Raw genomic sequence first — 17,735 nt, forward strand, 5'->3', positions numbered from 1 at the left:
GTCTGATTAAGTGGAGATGCCTAGATGAGCTCTCAAGTATTGCAAAAATATTTCATATTAAAAAGTTCTTATTATTCCTAGAGTTTTACCCTCCAGAGACAAAAAGGTAATTTAAAAAACCTTCAGAAGAGTAATTCAATTTAAGTCATATGTCCCTCCACTCACTGTCCTCCTCAACATTCTCTTTTTTGGTCTTAATAGGCTGAGTTCCTCAAAGGTTTCTCTCAATTAAAAGTTTAGGAATAGAAGAAACAGCAGGTTCTCTTCCTACATCCAATACCTGTAGCATTAGAGCTGGGACCTCACCTAGGACTCTATGGTTTCAACAAAAGTACAGACCTGTTATTAACTGCAAAGCCTAAACCACACCTGGCCATTATCTAAAACGTACCCTCCCATTCGTTCATTGTACACTGAACTCTGCCTACCAAGTGCCAAGCTGTGAGGACTTACTCTCTGTCCTCAAGAGCTAAAGGCGAAGCAAGTGAATCTGGACCACCAGGAGTCTGTTACTTGGGTCCCAACCATACCTCTGCTACCACACATGTCCACACCCTAACCTTTAAAGGAACGGAACCAGGGAAGACCTGGCACACTACTTCACTGACGGCCAACCCCAAACTGATGATCTGTGACCAGATCAGTAGACTAATACATTATAAAAACAAAACCTAAAATGTTAAGTTATCTTTAATGCTCTTAATTATAGATAAACACATAAGATAATATATTCCTTATTATTTAAGTTGGCAATTAAGTTGTTCACTAATCCATTTAATGATAATAGTACCAGTTAGCTACCATTTCTAATTGAGCACATACTACACAGTAGGCTTTGCTTTAAATGCTTTAAGGGGATTATTTCTCTCAACATCGAAAGAAAACCCATGAAGTAGGTCTTTTTTGTTACCTTTATTTTACAGATGGGGAAACTTGGCATGGAGAGATTAGAGAGTTTGCCCTAGGATAAATGGCCAGTAAGTAGTCGAGCAAGGACTGGAACAAAAGTTCAAATTTTAAAGTCCAAGTTAAAAACTTGTAAAGCTTACTGATTTCATTACTTTACACTTTTATTCCTTATGCTAATTTTTTAACAAAGTAACTTAATTTTATAAAAATAAATATAAAAATATAAAGTCAATGAAAATACTGACCATACTAATAATCAAATAAATGCAAAATAGAGTCAGAGTGCTTTTTAATCTGGGTGTTTAAGATTTTTTAAAAACTGATTATTCTTGGTAATGTTTACATCTTCATATGCATCATACACATTGCTTTTAAATGATCAACATTAATAAATTTGCATATCATTTAACCTAAAAATTCTACCTCCAAAAATTATCCAAGTTAAACTAACAACAAGAATGCCAGATAAATAAGCAAAAAGATGTCTGCTAAAATATCATTTATAATAAAAAAAACTAATACAAGTTGAACGTCCATAAATAGACTGAGATCAGTAATTCATGATGCATTCTTTATGAATTACAGTAGTTAAATAGGATAAGGAAGATTTATATGCTTATAACATGCCACAGAACAGTAACATAATTAAATATAATCTGTTAATACAAAAAAATTATGGAAAGATATACATCAAACTGTTCCATTGGATCTGGGATTATAAAGGAAGTTTTACCTTCTGTTTTGTAAGTTTAGATACTATATTTTAGATATTACATTTTTTATAGAACAGATTTTATAATCAGCTTCACAAAAATGCTTTACTCTTTACATAAAAAAAAATATTTACCTTAAGGAAAAACAAAAGGGGAAGACCTACTGTATGGTGTCTTAATGTATTAAAAGTAATAATAATTTCTTTCTTGACAGATATAAATACCTAATGTTTTTATGTCAATATAAAGTAACTGATTCACCCTGTTTTTCATTGTCATATAAAGAGTTCTACATCTTTACCAAACCCCAAATTTCCAATTTGTACTCCCACTTGAAAACTGAAATATTACTGAATTCTGTTAATTAAGAGATTAAAAAAAGAAAAAAAGAGATGAGAAAGACAGTGTATGGCCACTATTATTTCCTCTTTACTGAAGAGTTGTGTGTTTTAATGTTTCATGATATTAATTCATTTTGAACCAGACAATCTGGGTAGAGGAAATTAAGTCTTAGCAACAAAAGACCTCAGGAGAGTAATCTGCTGTTAAGTCTTTGAAGGAAATAAGATTGTAAAATTTTGTGAAAAACAGGTAAGTTAGTTACTGTCTAAAATGAAACTGAGCCAATTTGCATTACATACAAAAAAGCAGTATGAAATCACAATGCATAATTCATAATCCTTTCATATTATTTAAAGGAATGCATTTACATCATTTAGAAGAGTAACCAAAAATACTCAATATGCCCTTAAGTGTCAATTCCTAAAAATTCTCTCATCCTGAAAATAGTCCATTTCACAACAACCAAATGGGACTTCTAAATATATTGTACTCCCTGATGACAAAATGATAAATAAGTAGGTATTACTGGCCTTGAAGAAAAGAAAACAAGGAGAGAAAAACGAATAATAGCAACACTGCTAGATTTAATTGAGGACTTAAGGCATAATGGGTGTTAGAAAGGAGCACTAACCTCTTCTTGGAAGCGTAAGGTACGCTCCTCATTCCCAGGTTTGAGCTAAGGCTTACCTGCTGAGAAAACTGAAGAAAAAACCTCAAGAGGGAATTTTAAAAGACAAACAAGATTCTGGCTGCACAGTAACAAAGTCCACCGATGAACCATCAAGATTGCACATGTGGGTTTCTACCAGCACACTCTTAACAAGTCAGCAGGTCAGATGTCCTTCTGAAACACCTTCACCAACGTGCTATGCCGAGAGTCACATTCCCAATGCACAAGAAGACAGCAAAAGACATGACTGAACCTCACTTATGAGTTTGATTTGGCTAGGTTTTGTTTGCTTGTGTTTAGACAGAACCATCAGAATAAGCAAGGGCCTGATTCACAAAACCAGTATTACAATTACATATACAAACTTCAGATGCAATTAGAGATAAAGAAATTAGAGATAAAGAACCTGGCATTTTCTACTAAGTTAATCAATTATTTTCATAAGGGAGATAAACTTATCCTGACATGTATATATTATAAATATCCTTCCAGGATGTCACTTTAAGTGTTAGATCTTAAAAATGTAAGACACTATTATTTAATTGGTATTATAGTCTTTTTAACCCAAACTGTGGGGCCTGCCTTCTAATAAACAGCCGCACTTCTAACCACAGCAATAAAATAGAAGCAAAAGAGTCTCTGTCAAATTCTGTTAAGTCCCACACAGAATATGTCGTTTTCAGTTTCTTGGCTGATATTTGTAGCAATAACCGGTTTCAGCTTTGACCTTAACTTGTAAATTACTTTCACTAGCTTGCTTGAAATCTTTAAAGAGGGTAAAGTATCTGGGCACTTATGCGGTCAAGCTCACAAAATGTTACAGTTCTTAAATTATAGGTAATTTCTTAATTTAAAATGTTTTTACAGTACAAATGACTTTAAACTTTCCAAAACTAATTAAATAAAGCAAGGATGTCATTTTAAATATATATCTCCTTAAAGAAGAAAATTTCATATTAACAGAATCCTCATCAAATGAATTGTTTTGAAGGATAAGAGACTATTTTCACTAACTAATCTAACAGATTAGATTTTAATCCAAGAATCCATTTAATGTAAGGTAATAATAATATAGCAAAAATGTGTTATATAAGTGAAAGTATTAATGACTTATTTAGAATAGTCAGTTCAATATACAAATGTGCACACACGTGTGTATTAAAACATTCCAATGCTTAATAACATACTTGGTACTGACTTCCTGAAGAACAAAAATTTATAAATGCCTATTTAAATTGGTACCTTTTAAATTTTCCAATACTTTAAAAACACAATTTAATGTCATTAACTCATTTCCATAAAAGAGATGATCTCAGAATTTTCTTTACTGGGGAAACAAGCAGTAAACTGGACTTATAAATGGCTTCCTTAAATTGAAATTTACTGCTCATTCCCCTCATGGGATCTGAAGCTCACATAGAAGGGTTCCAGGGACTTCCTGGTGGTCCAGTGGCTAAGGCTCCAGGCTCCCAATGCAGGGGGTCCGGGTTCGATCCCTGGTCAGGGAACTAGATCCTACATGCCACAACTAAAGATCCCGCATGCCTCAACGAAAAGATCCCTCATGCGGCAATGAAGATCCCACGTGTCGCAACTAAGACCCGGCACGGCCAAATAAATAAATGAGTATTTAAAAAAAAAAAAAAGAGGCGTTACAAATACACTGAACCCACCACCCAAAAGAGTGGGGGAAGGACCTAGTCAAAGACTTCTAGGGAGGAGCTCGGCTGAGGGTGTGCTGAGGCGGCTGATGCTTTGAGAACAGGTTCTTCCTACTTGGAGTAGGGAGTATTGGTGCTTTGAAAAATGACAGATTTTTCAGGACTCAACCCTTGAGATCTTCATTTATTTGCTAATGTGGGGAACAGTAATCTGGACGTTTCTTAACAGTCTCCCAGGTGATTATCAAGTACAAACAGGATTGAGAACTGTTAGCTCAACCTTCCCTACCCACTCCCAACACAGTGATTAAGGTTTTCTTAGTCATCTGATTTTTTCATAATTTAACACAACCTACTCTGGAAAGAACAAAGTACATTTTACTCAGAAAAACTTCTGTTTAAACATGTATCAAATTAGAAGGGAGAAGTTAGGTAAGGGGACCCCCTGTGAGATAAATGCTTTACTTGAACTTCTTGTGTAATATGTAAAGATTTAAAGGATAAACAAAACATTTAAAGAAATCATGAAAGATATGCAATAAAACATGATATTATGCAGACTGCATAATTATTTATGATAGGCCTGTGTAACCACAATACATAGATATGTTGGAAGATATGGACTAAGTCCATTTCTAAAGCAACTTGAAATTCCCACATTATAAGCTAAATTCATCTACTTTTCAGACTTCTGAATTCATTTGAGTTCTAAAATTATCATTCTGGTGTAGCTCAATATGCCATTATGCTTTTAATGCTCTCTCTTCTAATTTCCCTCCCCATAAAATCAATGAAGTATAGGTTGTAAAGAAAGTTATTTTGTTCGATTATTCCTAGCTAGATGCTAGGCAGATCCTAGGTATAACTCTCCTTAGTTTAGCAGGTATTCTTCAAGCAGCTGGTGCCCTTTTCCTAGTTAGCTGTTTGCAAGTGTTCCCAGTAGACTTTATGGTACTGCAATCCTGAAAAAGTTCAGGGCATACAGACACAATTAATTCTTTTTTAGAAAAGAAAATATAAATAGCACTTCCCTTCAAATGAGACCTAGCTATTTCATATATTTGAACTATAGTGAACTTTCATAGCAAGTAAACATTACTTTTTAATCATATAATTTAAATACTTGCTGAGTCAAAAATATATAGAAATCTCATTTATAGGAAAGCTTATCTAATGGAACAAATTTTTACATATTGAACATTTATTGACCCCTAAAACAGAAGACAATATGTTATCAAAAGCATACTTCCACACACAGCAGACTGAGTGCATCAAAATCCAATCCCAATTACTTTTGAGAGTAAGCTGAGAAATTTTAAAGATTTTCCTTACACTTTCCATAGTAATACTTTAAATAATACTTGAATACATAACATAATGGCCCTCCTGACAATGGCCAAGTTTTTATAAGAAAAATACCATTTTAAAGTTTCTATATACAAAGTAATATGGAGAAGACATAATCTCCAATATTCTATACAAGGTCTACACAAAGTTTTCAACACAAAATCAGGAACTGTTCCTTTCTCTATACACCCCACATCATGAAAAACATTGTTCAGTTCATTGTCATTCTTCAGAAAAAGCCCAATCCCCCAGATCACAGCAGTCGAGAAACAACTAAAGTCTCAAGTTCTCCAAAAAATCTTCATTAACAGCTATAACCTGCACTGATCCCTCTGCCTTCCACTTAAGATTACATTAAATCCAAACTACTGATTTCGTACTTAGTACATTCCACAGTATACTGTTGGTAAATACTCAACAGAGATGCCATCTTATGCCCCCAACTATGCTGCAAGCTCACTGAAGACAGGGGAAACATCTTGCTGATTTTTTAAAAATACTATCTACCGATGTTTGCCATGTTTTAGGTGCATGAAAAACGTAAAGTCCTTTTTCCTTCCTCTTTGCTGATGTTAAGCAGACAACAGAATGAGAAAATGAGTAAGAAAAAGAAAGCTTTATCTAGAAACATGGTGGTAAAACTAGAAAATTCCAAGGGCAAAGGGAAGATCTGAAAAGCAACCAGAGAGAAATCTTACCTTAAAACAAATCACAGCTAGGTTGATCGCAGACTTTGCAAAAGCAAAAATGAAAAGCAGATGACATAGTAATATCTTTAATATGCTAAGAGAAAATAACTGTGAACTTAGAATTCTATTACCAGCTAAAATATCTGTTGCAAATAATGGTAAAATAAAGGTATTTTAGATTAACAAAAATGAAAAGAAACTTAATCTGCCACCACCAGATTCCCAATAAAGAAAATTTAGGCAATGAAAAGTCACAGAACATGAAAGCACTAGATAAAATTAAAAAACAATGAGCAAAATATATAGGAAATCCAAGTAACTATTGACTATAAAATAATAATAACGATAATAGTATCTGGTGTAAAAACTAAAACAAGATAGAACTAAAGTACATGAAAACAACATCAAAGAAGTTAGGAAGGAAGTGATTGAAGTTTAAAAGTTTTAACAAACTTATTCTGTAATAGTTTTAGATCTGCTCAATGCTTAGAAGAGACCAAAAAAAAAAAAAAAAAAAAAAAGAAGAGGAGGAGGAGAAGAAGGAGGAGGAGGAGAAGAAGAAGAGAAAAGAACCAAGTTTCCAGATATCCAACTATGGACGGCATAAAGTTCTGGCGGACAGCTCTGTTCTTTAGGGGCGTCTCAATCTTGGCATTATTGACATTTTGGTAACTCTTTGTTGTGAGAGGCTGTCATATACACTGTATAATGTTTAGCAGCATCCTGGCTTATATTTACTAGATGCCAGTAGCATCCTCCTAGATGTGACAAATAAGTGTCTCCAGACATTGCCAAACGTCTCCTGAGGAGGATGTGGGAGGTGGCAGAATGAGAACCGCCATCGTAGGTAAAGAATGGAAAAGGAGAGGTGGGGTCAACTCCTTTTTCCTTTCTCATTTTACTTAAAACCTTACTTGAAAGTACAGACCTTACTTTTCATAATTTAACTGTGAGAAGAAGGCTTTTTCCTTCCTTTGATAACAACTTATCTTGGAACGCATTAGCCATTAGCCTCCTTCAGAGAGAGGTGGGAAAACATACCTTTTGTCTTGCTATACAGTCGTCCCTCAGTGTCTGAGAGGGTTGTTCCAGGACTCCAGCAGATAAAAAAAATATGCAGATGCTCGAGTCCCTTATATAAAATGGTGTAGTATTTACATATAACCTGTACACAGCTCCTGTATATTTTAAGTAATCTCTAGATTACTGTAAAACCTAATGCAAGGGAAATGCTATATAAATAGTTGGTGGCAAATTCAAGTTTTACTTTCTGGAATTTTTTTTCTGACTATTTTCCATCCACAGTTGGTTGAATCCACGAATTCAGAACCCTCAGATATGAAGGGCTGACTGTAATTCCCAATTTCCAGATTTATCTGCTGCTTTTGGTTCAGAAAATAAAATCCACAGATTTTAAAAAAGAAAAATAAAATCCACAGATAAACACTGAAGATTCTGTTAAAACACAGCTTCACGTTCTATTCCATCAGCTTTATGTCCTACTTTATTCCCTAGTGCTGAGTTTCTCCTTTTGGGGAAGATATTTTTATTATAAAAAAATAATCAGAGAGAATTGATAGCTACAGAGATCTACAGAGAGTCTCCCTCAAGTCTTTAGGTGAGTACTAAACAGCACACATATATGAGAAAACTACCCAAGGTACAGGGAAAGAACCATCCGAATGAATTAGAGGAAGCAAATTCAAACCCGACCACACAGCATCTGGAATAGTTCTTGTTCTCACCAGCCACAGCAGCAATCCTCCTAATTAACTGAGAATTAGGTAGAGTACTCAGAAGACTTTGTCTCAGCTGTGGGGCAAAATTAGCCCTGGACTAAAATGCTGTTCTGGTCCACCTAAGAAATTTTAAAAGCAAGACCAGAAATAATCAAACCGATCCAAAGTAACTTAACTATGTCCCAGGGAAAAAAACTCAAGAATATTTATAAGAAAAATATCCAGTACTCAACAAAGTAAAATCACAATCTCTGGGATTCAGTCAAAAAGGATCAAACAAACTAAAAAGCAGAAAAAAAATTATCATAAGAAATAAGAAAAACTGATTAAAACCAATCCAGAAATAACATAAATGACAGACTGTTCAAGAAACTAGAGCAAGATTCAGCAAATTATGGCCTGTGGACCAAATCTGCCTGAGGCCTGTTTTCATTTGTTTTGTTTTGTTTTGTACAGCCTATAACCTAAGAATAGTTATTATATTTTGAAAGGGTACCTTAATAAAAAAGCAATAATAAATATGGAACAGAGACCCTATATGGTCCACAAAGCCTAAAATAATTACTGTCTGTTCCTCTACAGAAAAAGTCTTATGACCCCCTAAGCTCTAGAAATGATTGTGTAAGTAGAGACATAAAAGATATTAAAAGAACTCACATCAAACTTTTAGAGATAAAACTACAATGACTGAGATGAAAAACACACTGGATGGGATTAACAGCACTTTAGACACTGCAGAAGGAAAGAATACTAAATTTGAAGACAAGGCAGTAAAACCTACCCAAAATAAAACATAAAGAAAGAAAAATACAAAACAAAACAAAATTAAAGTTAATAGAACATCATTAAGCTGTGTGACAACTTCAGGAACCCTAATATACCTATGATAAGAGCTCCTGAAAGGAAGGAAGGGGGCAGACAATTTCTGAAAAAATAATGGCTGAAAATTTCCCACATTTGATGAAAACTTTTATAAATCCACAGATCCAATAACCGATGCCAAGCACAAAAAACAAAAACAAAAAAACCTGAAGAAAACCACACCATGGTAGTGACAGGCAGAGAGTTTTTTCAGCTGCCGGGAGAAGTCAGATACTTGAAGCACACAAGAGGTTCGAGCTAGCCTTTGCTGACTTTGAGGATGGAGTGAGCCACATGCCAAAGAATGTGGGCAGCCTTTAGGAGCTAAGAATAACAGACAGCAAGGAAATGGGGACCTCAGTTCTACAACTGCAAGGAAATAGATTTGGCCAACAACCGGAATGAATCTGAAAGGGAATCCTTCCCCAGAGCTTCCAGGTGAGAGTTCAGTCTAGCCAATACCATGATTTGGGCCTTGTGAAATCCTGAACAGAGAACCCAGTCAAGCCCACCCAAATTGGACCTCTAGAACTCTGAGATAATAAATGGATATTTTAAGTCTCTAGTATTCTGGTAATTTCTTATACAATAACAGAAAACTAATACGAAGTCACATAATAATCAAACTGCCTAAAACCAGTGATACAAAGAAAATCTTAAAAATCAACCTGAAAAAAAAAGACATATTACATAGAGAGGAAGATTAAGAATGAGGGCATGCTTAGCAGACACAATGTAAACAAGAAGACAATGCAGCTACATCTGTAAGTACTAGAAAAAAAATTGTCCACCTAGAATTCCATAACAAATGAAATATCTTTCAAGAACAAAGACAAAAAAAAAAGAAGGTTGTTTTCAGACAAAGCTGAAAAAATTTATCACCAGCAGACCTGCACTACAAGAAATGAATACCAGATGGAAATCTGAATCTACCTACACAAAGGCATAAAGGTGCCAGATAGGTGCACGAGTATAAAAACTTTTCCTGGTTATTATTTAGATATCTTAAATGATACCTTTAAAAGACTGTTAAGGCAAAAAGAATAACAATGTATTGTGGAGTTTACAATAGATGTAGAAGGAGTCTACATCTACATGTTTTGTTTGTTCATTTATTTGTTTTGGTGGTAATAAGTGGTGAAAAATCTGACAAACAAATATGGCAGCAAATTTATCAGAATACTCATGGCTTTAATTGCCAGGTGAGGCTATGCATGCATCAAGGGAAATTCAAATTTGTTAAAATGATTAGAAATTTAATTTTTGCCACACTGTTTCCTTCATCATGAAATTTATGAAATCTTCTTTGCTAAGATCCCTATCAGTGTGAAAAACACTGCAAACTCACTTTTCAGTTTTAAACTTTACATTTTGTTACCATTTCTTGATACCACCTCTTAAAAAGGCAGCTAGTGATTCAAGGTCATGTTCTGATGAAACTGATGATATGCTTGACAGTATAATAAGCGGGCTGTGGGATGCTTCAGGGAAAGGCTTTTTATTTGGGCCTATGTCCAGATTTTAGTGACATTTTATCTTGTTCAAATTGATCTCATAAAAAAGATTCACATTCTGAAGTGTTTCTCTGGATGCTTCTTTTAGCTTTCTTGCCTTTGTAAATTGATTGAATCAAACTGTGTCATTAAACTCTTCAGCTTTAGGATGCACTCAGGCTCAGAGAACAAAGTAAAACCAAAGGAAAAGTAACATTTTTTATACTTCTTCTATTTCCCTTTTCCCAAACTTTAAGTCTTGCGATAACCACAAACGTTAATAATTATAATGACTGGTTTCTTTAGTTTCTATCAATTAACTGAAAACTACCCTATGTCTTCATAGAGTGACTTATGTATTTGGAATGACAGAATAGCTGAGGAGCATAAATGAACACAGAAGTAGTTTATTTAATAAATATAATTTCCAAAGAAACAATAAGTCTTTTCATTTTATCCATACTATGATTGCTCTCACAGTGTCAGTTTACATTTATCATTTTAAGCAAACATTTTACCAAAATGTCTTAAGTACTCAACACACTTAAAAGTGTTTTACATATATTAACTCATATAATCATCACAATAAAACTATGAGGTAGGTACTATCATCCCAATTTTACAAGTGAAACACTGGGTCTCAGAGAGAAACTTGCCCCAAGCCTCGCAGCTAGAATGTGGGGAGCCAAGAGTCAAGCTGTCAGCTTGGACTCACAGGCCCTGCGCTTCACCAACACACTGCCTCCCGGACTTAACATGCACAAACCTTTTCTTTTTCTCCTATTTCTCATCTTAATAAATGATACTGGCACTCGCCCATGTTACCCTGGATGTCATTCCAGTTTCTTCTCTCTGCTTCATCTCCTGTCACTTAAACCAGTCATCAGACGTTACATGTACTAACAGCTAAACTATTCTCCACTGTCCCACTTTCTATATAGGCTCCACTTTCTTCATTCAGGCACATAGCATTTCTCCCTTGAACTACTGCAGCAGTTCTACCCTCAATCATCAGCTTTTTATTGCAACCACAGTAATTCTGGAAGTGAAAATACTTGATCATTTACTTTTATTTTTAAGAAGTAGCATTTCCCACAATATTGAGTCTAAACCTACTATGGTTTTCGAAGCCCTTCGTGTGCACTATTAAGTCTCTTTTAAACTAATTTGCTGCCACTCTCCACATGTAGCTTACATGCTAATAATACTGAAATACTTGTTTACAAAAGGTCACAAACTGTTTCATGGAGTATCCTTCATCTACACCCCCCACCCTCTTTGTCTATCTGGCAAAATCCTGTGCCCTCATTCACCTTCATGATGGCTTCTTCTGTGAACTTAGTCTGCCTTCTCTGTGCCGCCATAGAAATTTGTACAACATACCCTACTGTATTAGTTATTTCCATGGAAATGGTGTGGGGCAGATACACTACACAGAATAACTTAAGATCAGGGATAATACCCTATTCATCATTTCCCCCAGAACCCAGCCTGTAAGCATGGAATTCAATAACCTGGGGTCACAGAAAATCTCAAATTTTCTACATTCAGACTTCATAGGACTCAACTTTCTTAACTTCTCAAATGAAACATTATATGCATCTTTTATATTACCTTTCCAAACTAAACAGTATATTTGGATCAGTATTTCAATTCTGCTGAATAACACTCTATTGGCTATTTAAAAAATATAACTCCCAACTGTGGAAATAGATAGCAGTCAACTTACTTAACACCAACAAAAAAGCAAACCTCACTCTTTCACCAAAATATCAAAGGCATAATTCCATCTGCTTAGCATCTTTCTCTTTCTCCTTTTTAAGGTAATAACAGCACTCATCTTTCTTTGGTAAACTCCTCCTTGACTCTTGATGGCATCCCAGGGGTTTTCTGTGGGGAAAACCCTCTTGCTTTTAGAATTAGAGGAGAGGGAAGCAGATATGCTTGGAGTTGCTGTCCTATGTTCTTCCCTGATTATATGGAGAAAGCATATCTGGGAGTTGGGATGAAAAGAACCAGAGAAATAAAAGGAGGGGGAGAAGGGGTAAAAGAGAGGGAGGAGGAGATAAGGGGGAAAGGAAAGAGAAGAGAAGGAAATAAAGAGATGGAGAAAGAGAACGACGAAGACAGAGGAAAAGATCTGATGACATCATGTGAACCTATATATCCATCTGGACACATAGGCAGCTTTACTCCTGCACATTCTGGTTAGAAAAGCCAACATTCTGCCTTCATTGCTAAAACTTGATTTCAGTTTCGTTTCTCTAACTTCCAACTGAGTGAGTTCTAATACAGAAATCCATCAATTTTTTTTTTAGATTATTCCCTCTCCAAGAAAGTATAAAACCCATTTAACAGTATTAACAGAAAATTTGCACATCATTTTAGAATTTTAAAATTCTCGTTATCTTTTTAATCAAATTATAGAAGTAATTTAAGTAGAGAGGACAAATTTATCTGAAGCGACATTCAGTCAGTGGGAGGACATAAAACTGTTTTATCTATAGTTCCATAGGACTGTCAGGAATGGCATGCAATTATGATCTTAGTGAAAAGAGAAAGATACCATATTCAAGAGCACTTTTCCTGATACAGAAACATCCTATGATTTTAAAGATTTTATGCCTTGCATAAAAAAGATCCAAACCAACAGAAGCATCTAACTAAACTCACATTCTGTTAACATCTATATTTTTCTCCTGAGCTCTATATTAATATCCATGGTTAACGACATCTGGTGGGATCATTATCTACATTGCTAACATGGCAAACAGTTTACTTATGTACTTATAATGACACATTGCATTTGAATGTATTATTCCCCAATTACTGCCCCTTATGAATGTGCAAATTTAAACCACAATGAGAACTCTCTACACGCTATCAGAATGGTTAAAATAAAAATATAAATAATATATAAAAATATGACTTAAAATGGTTAAAATAAAAATTAAAAATAGTGATATCACCAAATGCTGGCAAATATGTAGAGAAACTAGATAACCCTGGATTGCTGATGGGCATATAAAATGCTACTCTAGAAAAAAACTGTGATAGTTTCTTAGAAAACTAAACACACAACTACAATATGATCGAGTAATTGCACTCTTGGGCATTTATCCCAGAGAAATGAAAAGGTATGTTCACACAAAAACCTGTACAATGTCTAGAGCAGCTTTAACCATGTTATAGATGCAATTATGTCCCCCCCCCCAAGTTTCATAAATTAAAGCCCTAACTCCCAAAGTGACCATATTTGGAGACAGGACCTTCAGGGAAGTAACTAAGGTTATATGAGGTCATCTGAATGGGGCCCTAATCCGATAGGGCTGGTGTCCTTATAAGAAGCGGAAAAGAAACCAGAGGTCTCTCTGTGTACACACACAGAGAAGAGGCCACGGGGACACAGAGAGAAAACACCTGGCTGCAATCCAGGAAAAGAGTCCTCACCAGAAAACGTATCTGTTGGCACCTTGATCTGGGACTTCTAGCCTCCAGGACTGCGAAACAATAAATGTCTGTTGTTTAAGCCAACTAGGCTGTGGTTATGGCAGCCCAAACAGACTCATAAAATTCGTAACAGCCAAAAACTGTAAATAACACAGATGTCCTTCAACAGGTTAACAGCTAAACTGTGGTCATCCATATCATGTGTGGCAGGGAGAATAATGATCCCCAATGATGTTCACATCCTAATCCACGGAACCTACAAGTGTATTAGGTTACATGGCAAAGAGACATTAAGGCTGCAGATGGAATTAACCCATTCCATAATCTAAATTAAAATGAACAAAGTATTTATTTGAAATAAGTATGAAAAAAACTAAGAAGCCTGGCTCGTTCATTACATAGACAATGAATGTCAATGATGCTTCTATATGAAAAAATGTTAATATTTAATATATAAAATTAAATAAATCTTCATGATGATAATCCTTTTAATGATTGGTAAGGTTTAACAAGAATTACATATATAATTATTTAATCCTATAGGCTCTCAGTCCTGGCTGCATTTCAGAATCAACTACAGAGCTCTAAAAATCATATTCAAAATATAGATATGTGGGCCCCTCCCAAGAGATTATGATGTAACAGGGACCGAGGCATCTGGATTTTGAAAAAGTTCTACAGATAATTCTGATGCACAGGATGAAACCCATTAATATAAGATTTAATTATAATTTTAGTCTATTATAAAAACTTATTGCAGGATACAACTTAAAATTGTAATAATAACAAATTGGTTTAAAACTAATAAAGACATAAAATGGAATACTGTATAGTGATTTAAAATGATGCTGTAGAAATATGTCTACTGACATAGAAAGATATATATAAGTATATATACAAACATAGAACAAAATGTGTGATATAATTCTATATTTGTAAAAACAAAACAAACATGCACACACATGTATAGAATGGAGTCAATTTTGGTTGGCTGTAGTTATTCTTTTTGCTGCTCCTTTTGCTTGCCTATATTATTTGATATTTCTGAATGACTTCATATGAAATATATATATGAAAATAAAGCAACTTCATTTTGGTGATGAAAAGGTTAACCTTAAATAATGTATATACTTTAAACTAAATGAAGAAATATTTTACTTTGAGATAAAGCAAATATGGCAAAATTTTAACAAATGGTGAATCAAGACAAAAGGGTATAAGAATACTACTATTCATGCATCTTTTCCATAGGACTGAAATTATTCAAAATTTAAAAGCTGAGGGAAAGTTAATTAAATAGTTTGGAATTTGGTCCTGGCCCCAAATAATATTCTATTTTATCATAGGTTGAACATTTGACCTATCAATACATGAATCCTTTAAAACAGTTTACTTAAGTCAGCTTATGTAGGTTAAATGAAATATTAGCTAAAATAACCAAAATAAACATAAAATTATAGAAATACATACACAAAATATACATAAATATGTTCAACGTGTAAAGAAATATATGTATATATGTGTTTTTTTTAATTTAAACTCCCCTACTTCATTAGTAACCAACTGCATGTATCTCTTTACTGTATTAACCAACTAACTTTTAAAAATAATTTTTCCAATACGAATGCATTCAAAAACATAACAAGCATCAAAAATATCAACTTTATAAAATGATAATCTTACCTCATCTAAGTCTTGGATATAAACTGGTTTTTCCTCAAACCCAACTGGCATTGGTTCACTATAAGGAATCTTTACTTCTTCATATATCTTGTTGTTCTCTCTTTGGATTCCTTCTGGTAAAATCATCTATAAACATCAAAAATTAAAATCCAATAATAATACAAAACAGAACAATTACTTTGGTAAAGATTCTTTAAGTAAAAAGAGAAAAAAGAACACTATTTGTTTTATGACATAGCACTGGTAAATAAATTTAGCTAATTTAAAGGAAAACAAGAAAAAACAAAACAAAAACAAACAAAAAACCACACACACAAAGCATTCATGAATCAGATATCTCATATAACACACGAACCATATTATGTTGATGAATTTTAAGTGTACATTAATTAGATGGTATTCTTGAAGACAAATGTAGTCATGTAGCCAGGGAAAATGTGCAATACACAGTGTAAAGTTTAGGCAAAAAGTGATGCAACTGCTAAAACTCAAAAACACAAGGTGCATAAATAATGAAAGGGAGGAGAACAAATATGTTTTGAAAACCTACCATGCACTAAGAATTTTACATAAACTGCACTATCTCATTTTCCTCAATATTTAAAAATACAATTTAGCATAGAAGAGTCAACTAGTACTAGAATCACAAAAGAAACAGGGAAAATCAATGTGTCATTTCCTCAGAACAGACATGTTATCCAAAAGTGGTCATATACCAATGCATACCTTTGCCCCAGCAATGAATGCAGATGTTCTCATGGCTTCAGCCTGGGAATCATAAACATGTGGATAACGTATTTTCTCAACATCCATGTCTCTCTGCCTGCTCAGAATTGGAACGTTTCTAGCGTTCATAAGTGCTTGTTCTCTGTAAATACAAAAATAATAGGCTAAATCTGTAATTTTTATCTTGCAAAGGAAAGCATATACTAAAACAAAGTCATTATAATAACTATTTCACACAGCCTTCCACTATAAAAGTGAAGAAATTAAACTACACAAAGGAAGTTATTAGCAATCCTGAAATTTTCTGTGTAACCATATAAGCATCAACACATTTTCAGGTACTATTTTTAGATAACATCATCTGATAAGTTTGACTTAATGTTTTTTTATTTATAATTTTCTTTGTCACAATCCAAAGATATTTAACAAAGTGTAAAATCCTTTTTTTAAATGGGTTTCAATATTTAAACACCATGTATAATAATGCCTTTATTTCATTTTTCTCCTTTCTACTTCTTGATAACAATATGGGAAAATGTATTCATTAAGGTAGGAAAGAAAAGTCTCAAAATAAATCTGTGTACGCTTCATAAAGTTTAACCTAGTGGTGTATGCACAGCACCAAAATCTCTCACCTACGTTGATGCAACCAAGAATATTCTAATTAAGCGGATCACTGATTTTTTATCCCAGAAAATTAGGTTTTCATACAACAAAATTTTATTCTTGTAAGAAAACATGACTAGAAATAAGAATCATCTAATTTGTTAAAACTAAACTAAATAATGATAATGATACATTAAAGTAGCAATTACAACACAAGCATTTTTCAGCTTCTGGCTTTTATTACCTGTGTATCCGCAGTTCCTTAGGATCAAAGCACAGGAGTCCTTCTGCAATTTCTCCATCTTCTCCAGCCTTTTTTTCTCGTCTGGCAATTCTTTTCTCTTCCCGGCGATACTGTTTCATTAACTGCTTCTCTTGTTCAGACTGAATAGTGACTTGACAACCGTAATTAGGTTTAGCATTTTCTCCTAAAATTTTTTTGCAATTGTCTGCAAAGCAAATTTAAGATCATATTTTACAAGCTTAACCTTTAGGAAAACCATTGTTTTCCTTCTCACCAAAACATAAGATAGCACAATGCTCTAAGAATTCTTTTTTTTTTTAACTGACACATTCAATTCTATGTTTTAAGGAGAGTTTTTCTAAATCACAATTTCTAAATGGTATACTGGTTTTGGAAAAGTCAGCAGATATTTTCTTCTTACAGACTAAATAGTTTAATGTTATAAATTCTTGGATATAACATCAGAAACCTAAAACTTTTATTTCACAATTTTAAAATCTGTTTATATAATTTCAATAACTATAATAATTATCAATACTAATTAGCATTTACTGTTAACATAATAATAAAATAAAGATATTCTTTACATATATGATACTTTT

General features: G+C 33.8%; 1 protein-coding gene across 4 annotated transcripts in view; it reads right to left on the reverse strand.

Moving 5' to 3' along the window:
• ASCC3 (activating signal cointegrator 1 complex subunit 3) overlaps window positions 1-17,735 on the reverse strand; it is a 332,868-nt gene that overhangs the window by 245,310 nt on the left and 69,823 nt on the right. For all 4 annotated transcript variants that reach the window (XM_019929490.3, XM_019929491.3, XM_019929493.3 and 1 more), the window contains exons 6-8: window positions 17,134-17,338; window positions 16,284-16,425; window positions 15,558-15,683 (exon numbers count right to left, since the gene is read on the reverse strand). In XM_019929490.3, the coding sequence (XP_019785049.1) occupies window positions 15,558-15,683; window positions 16,284-16,425; window positions 17,134-17,338 (473 nt within the window). The remainder of the gene's footprint in view (window positions 1-15,557; window positions 15,684-16,283; window positions 16,426-17,133; window positions 17,339-17,735) is intronic.

This window comes from Tursiops truncatus, chromosome 12, assembly GCF_011762595.2.
Source record: "Tursiops truncatus isolate mTurTru1 chromosome 12, mTurTru1.mat.Y, whole genome shotgun sequence".
Classification (NCBI taxonomy): Eukaryota; Metazoa; Chordata; class Mammalia; order Artiodactyla; family Delphinidae; genus Tursiops; species Tursiops truncatus.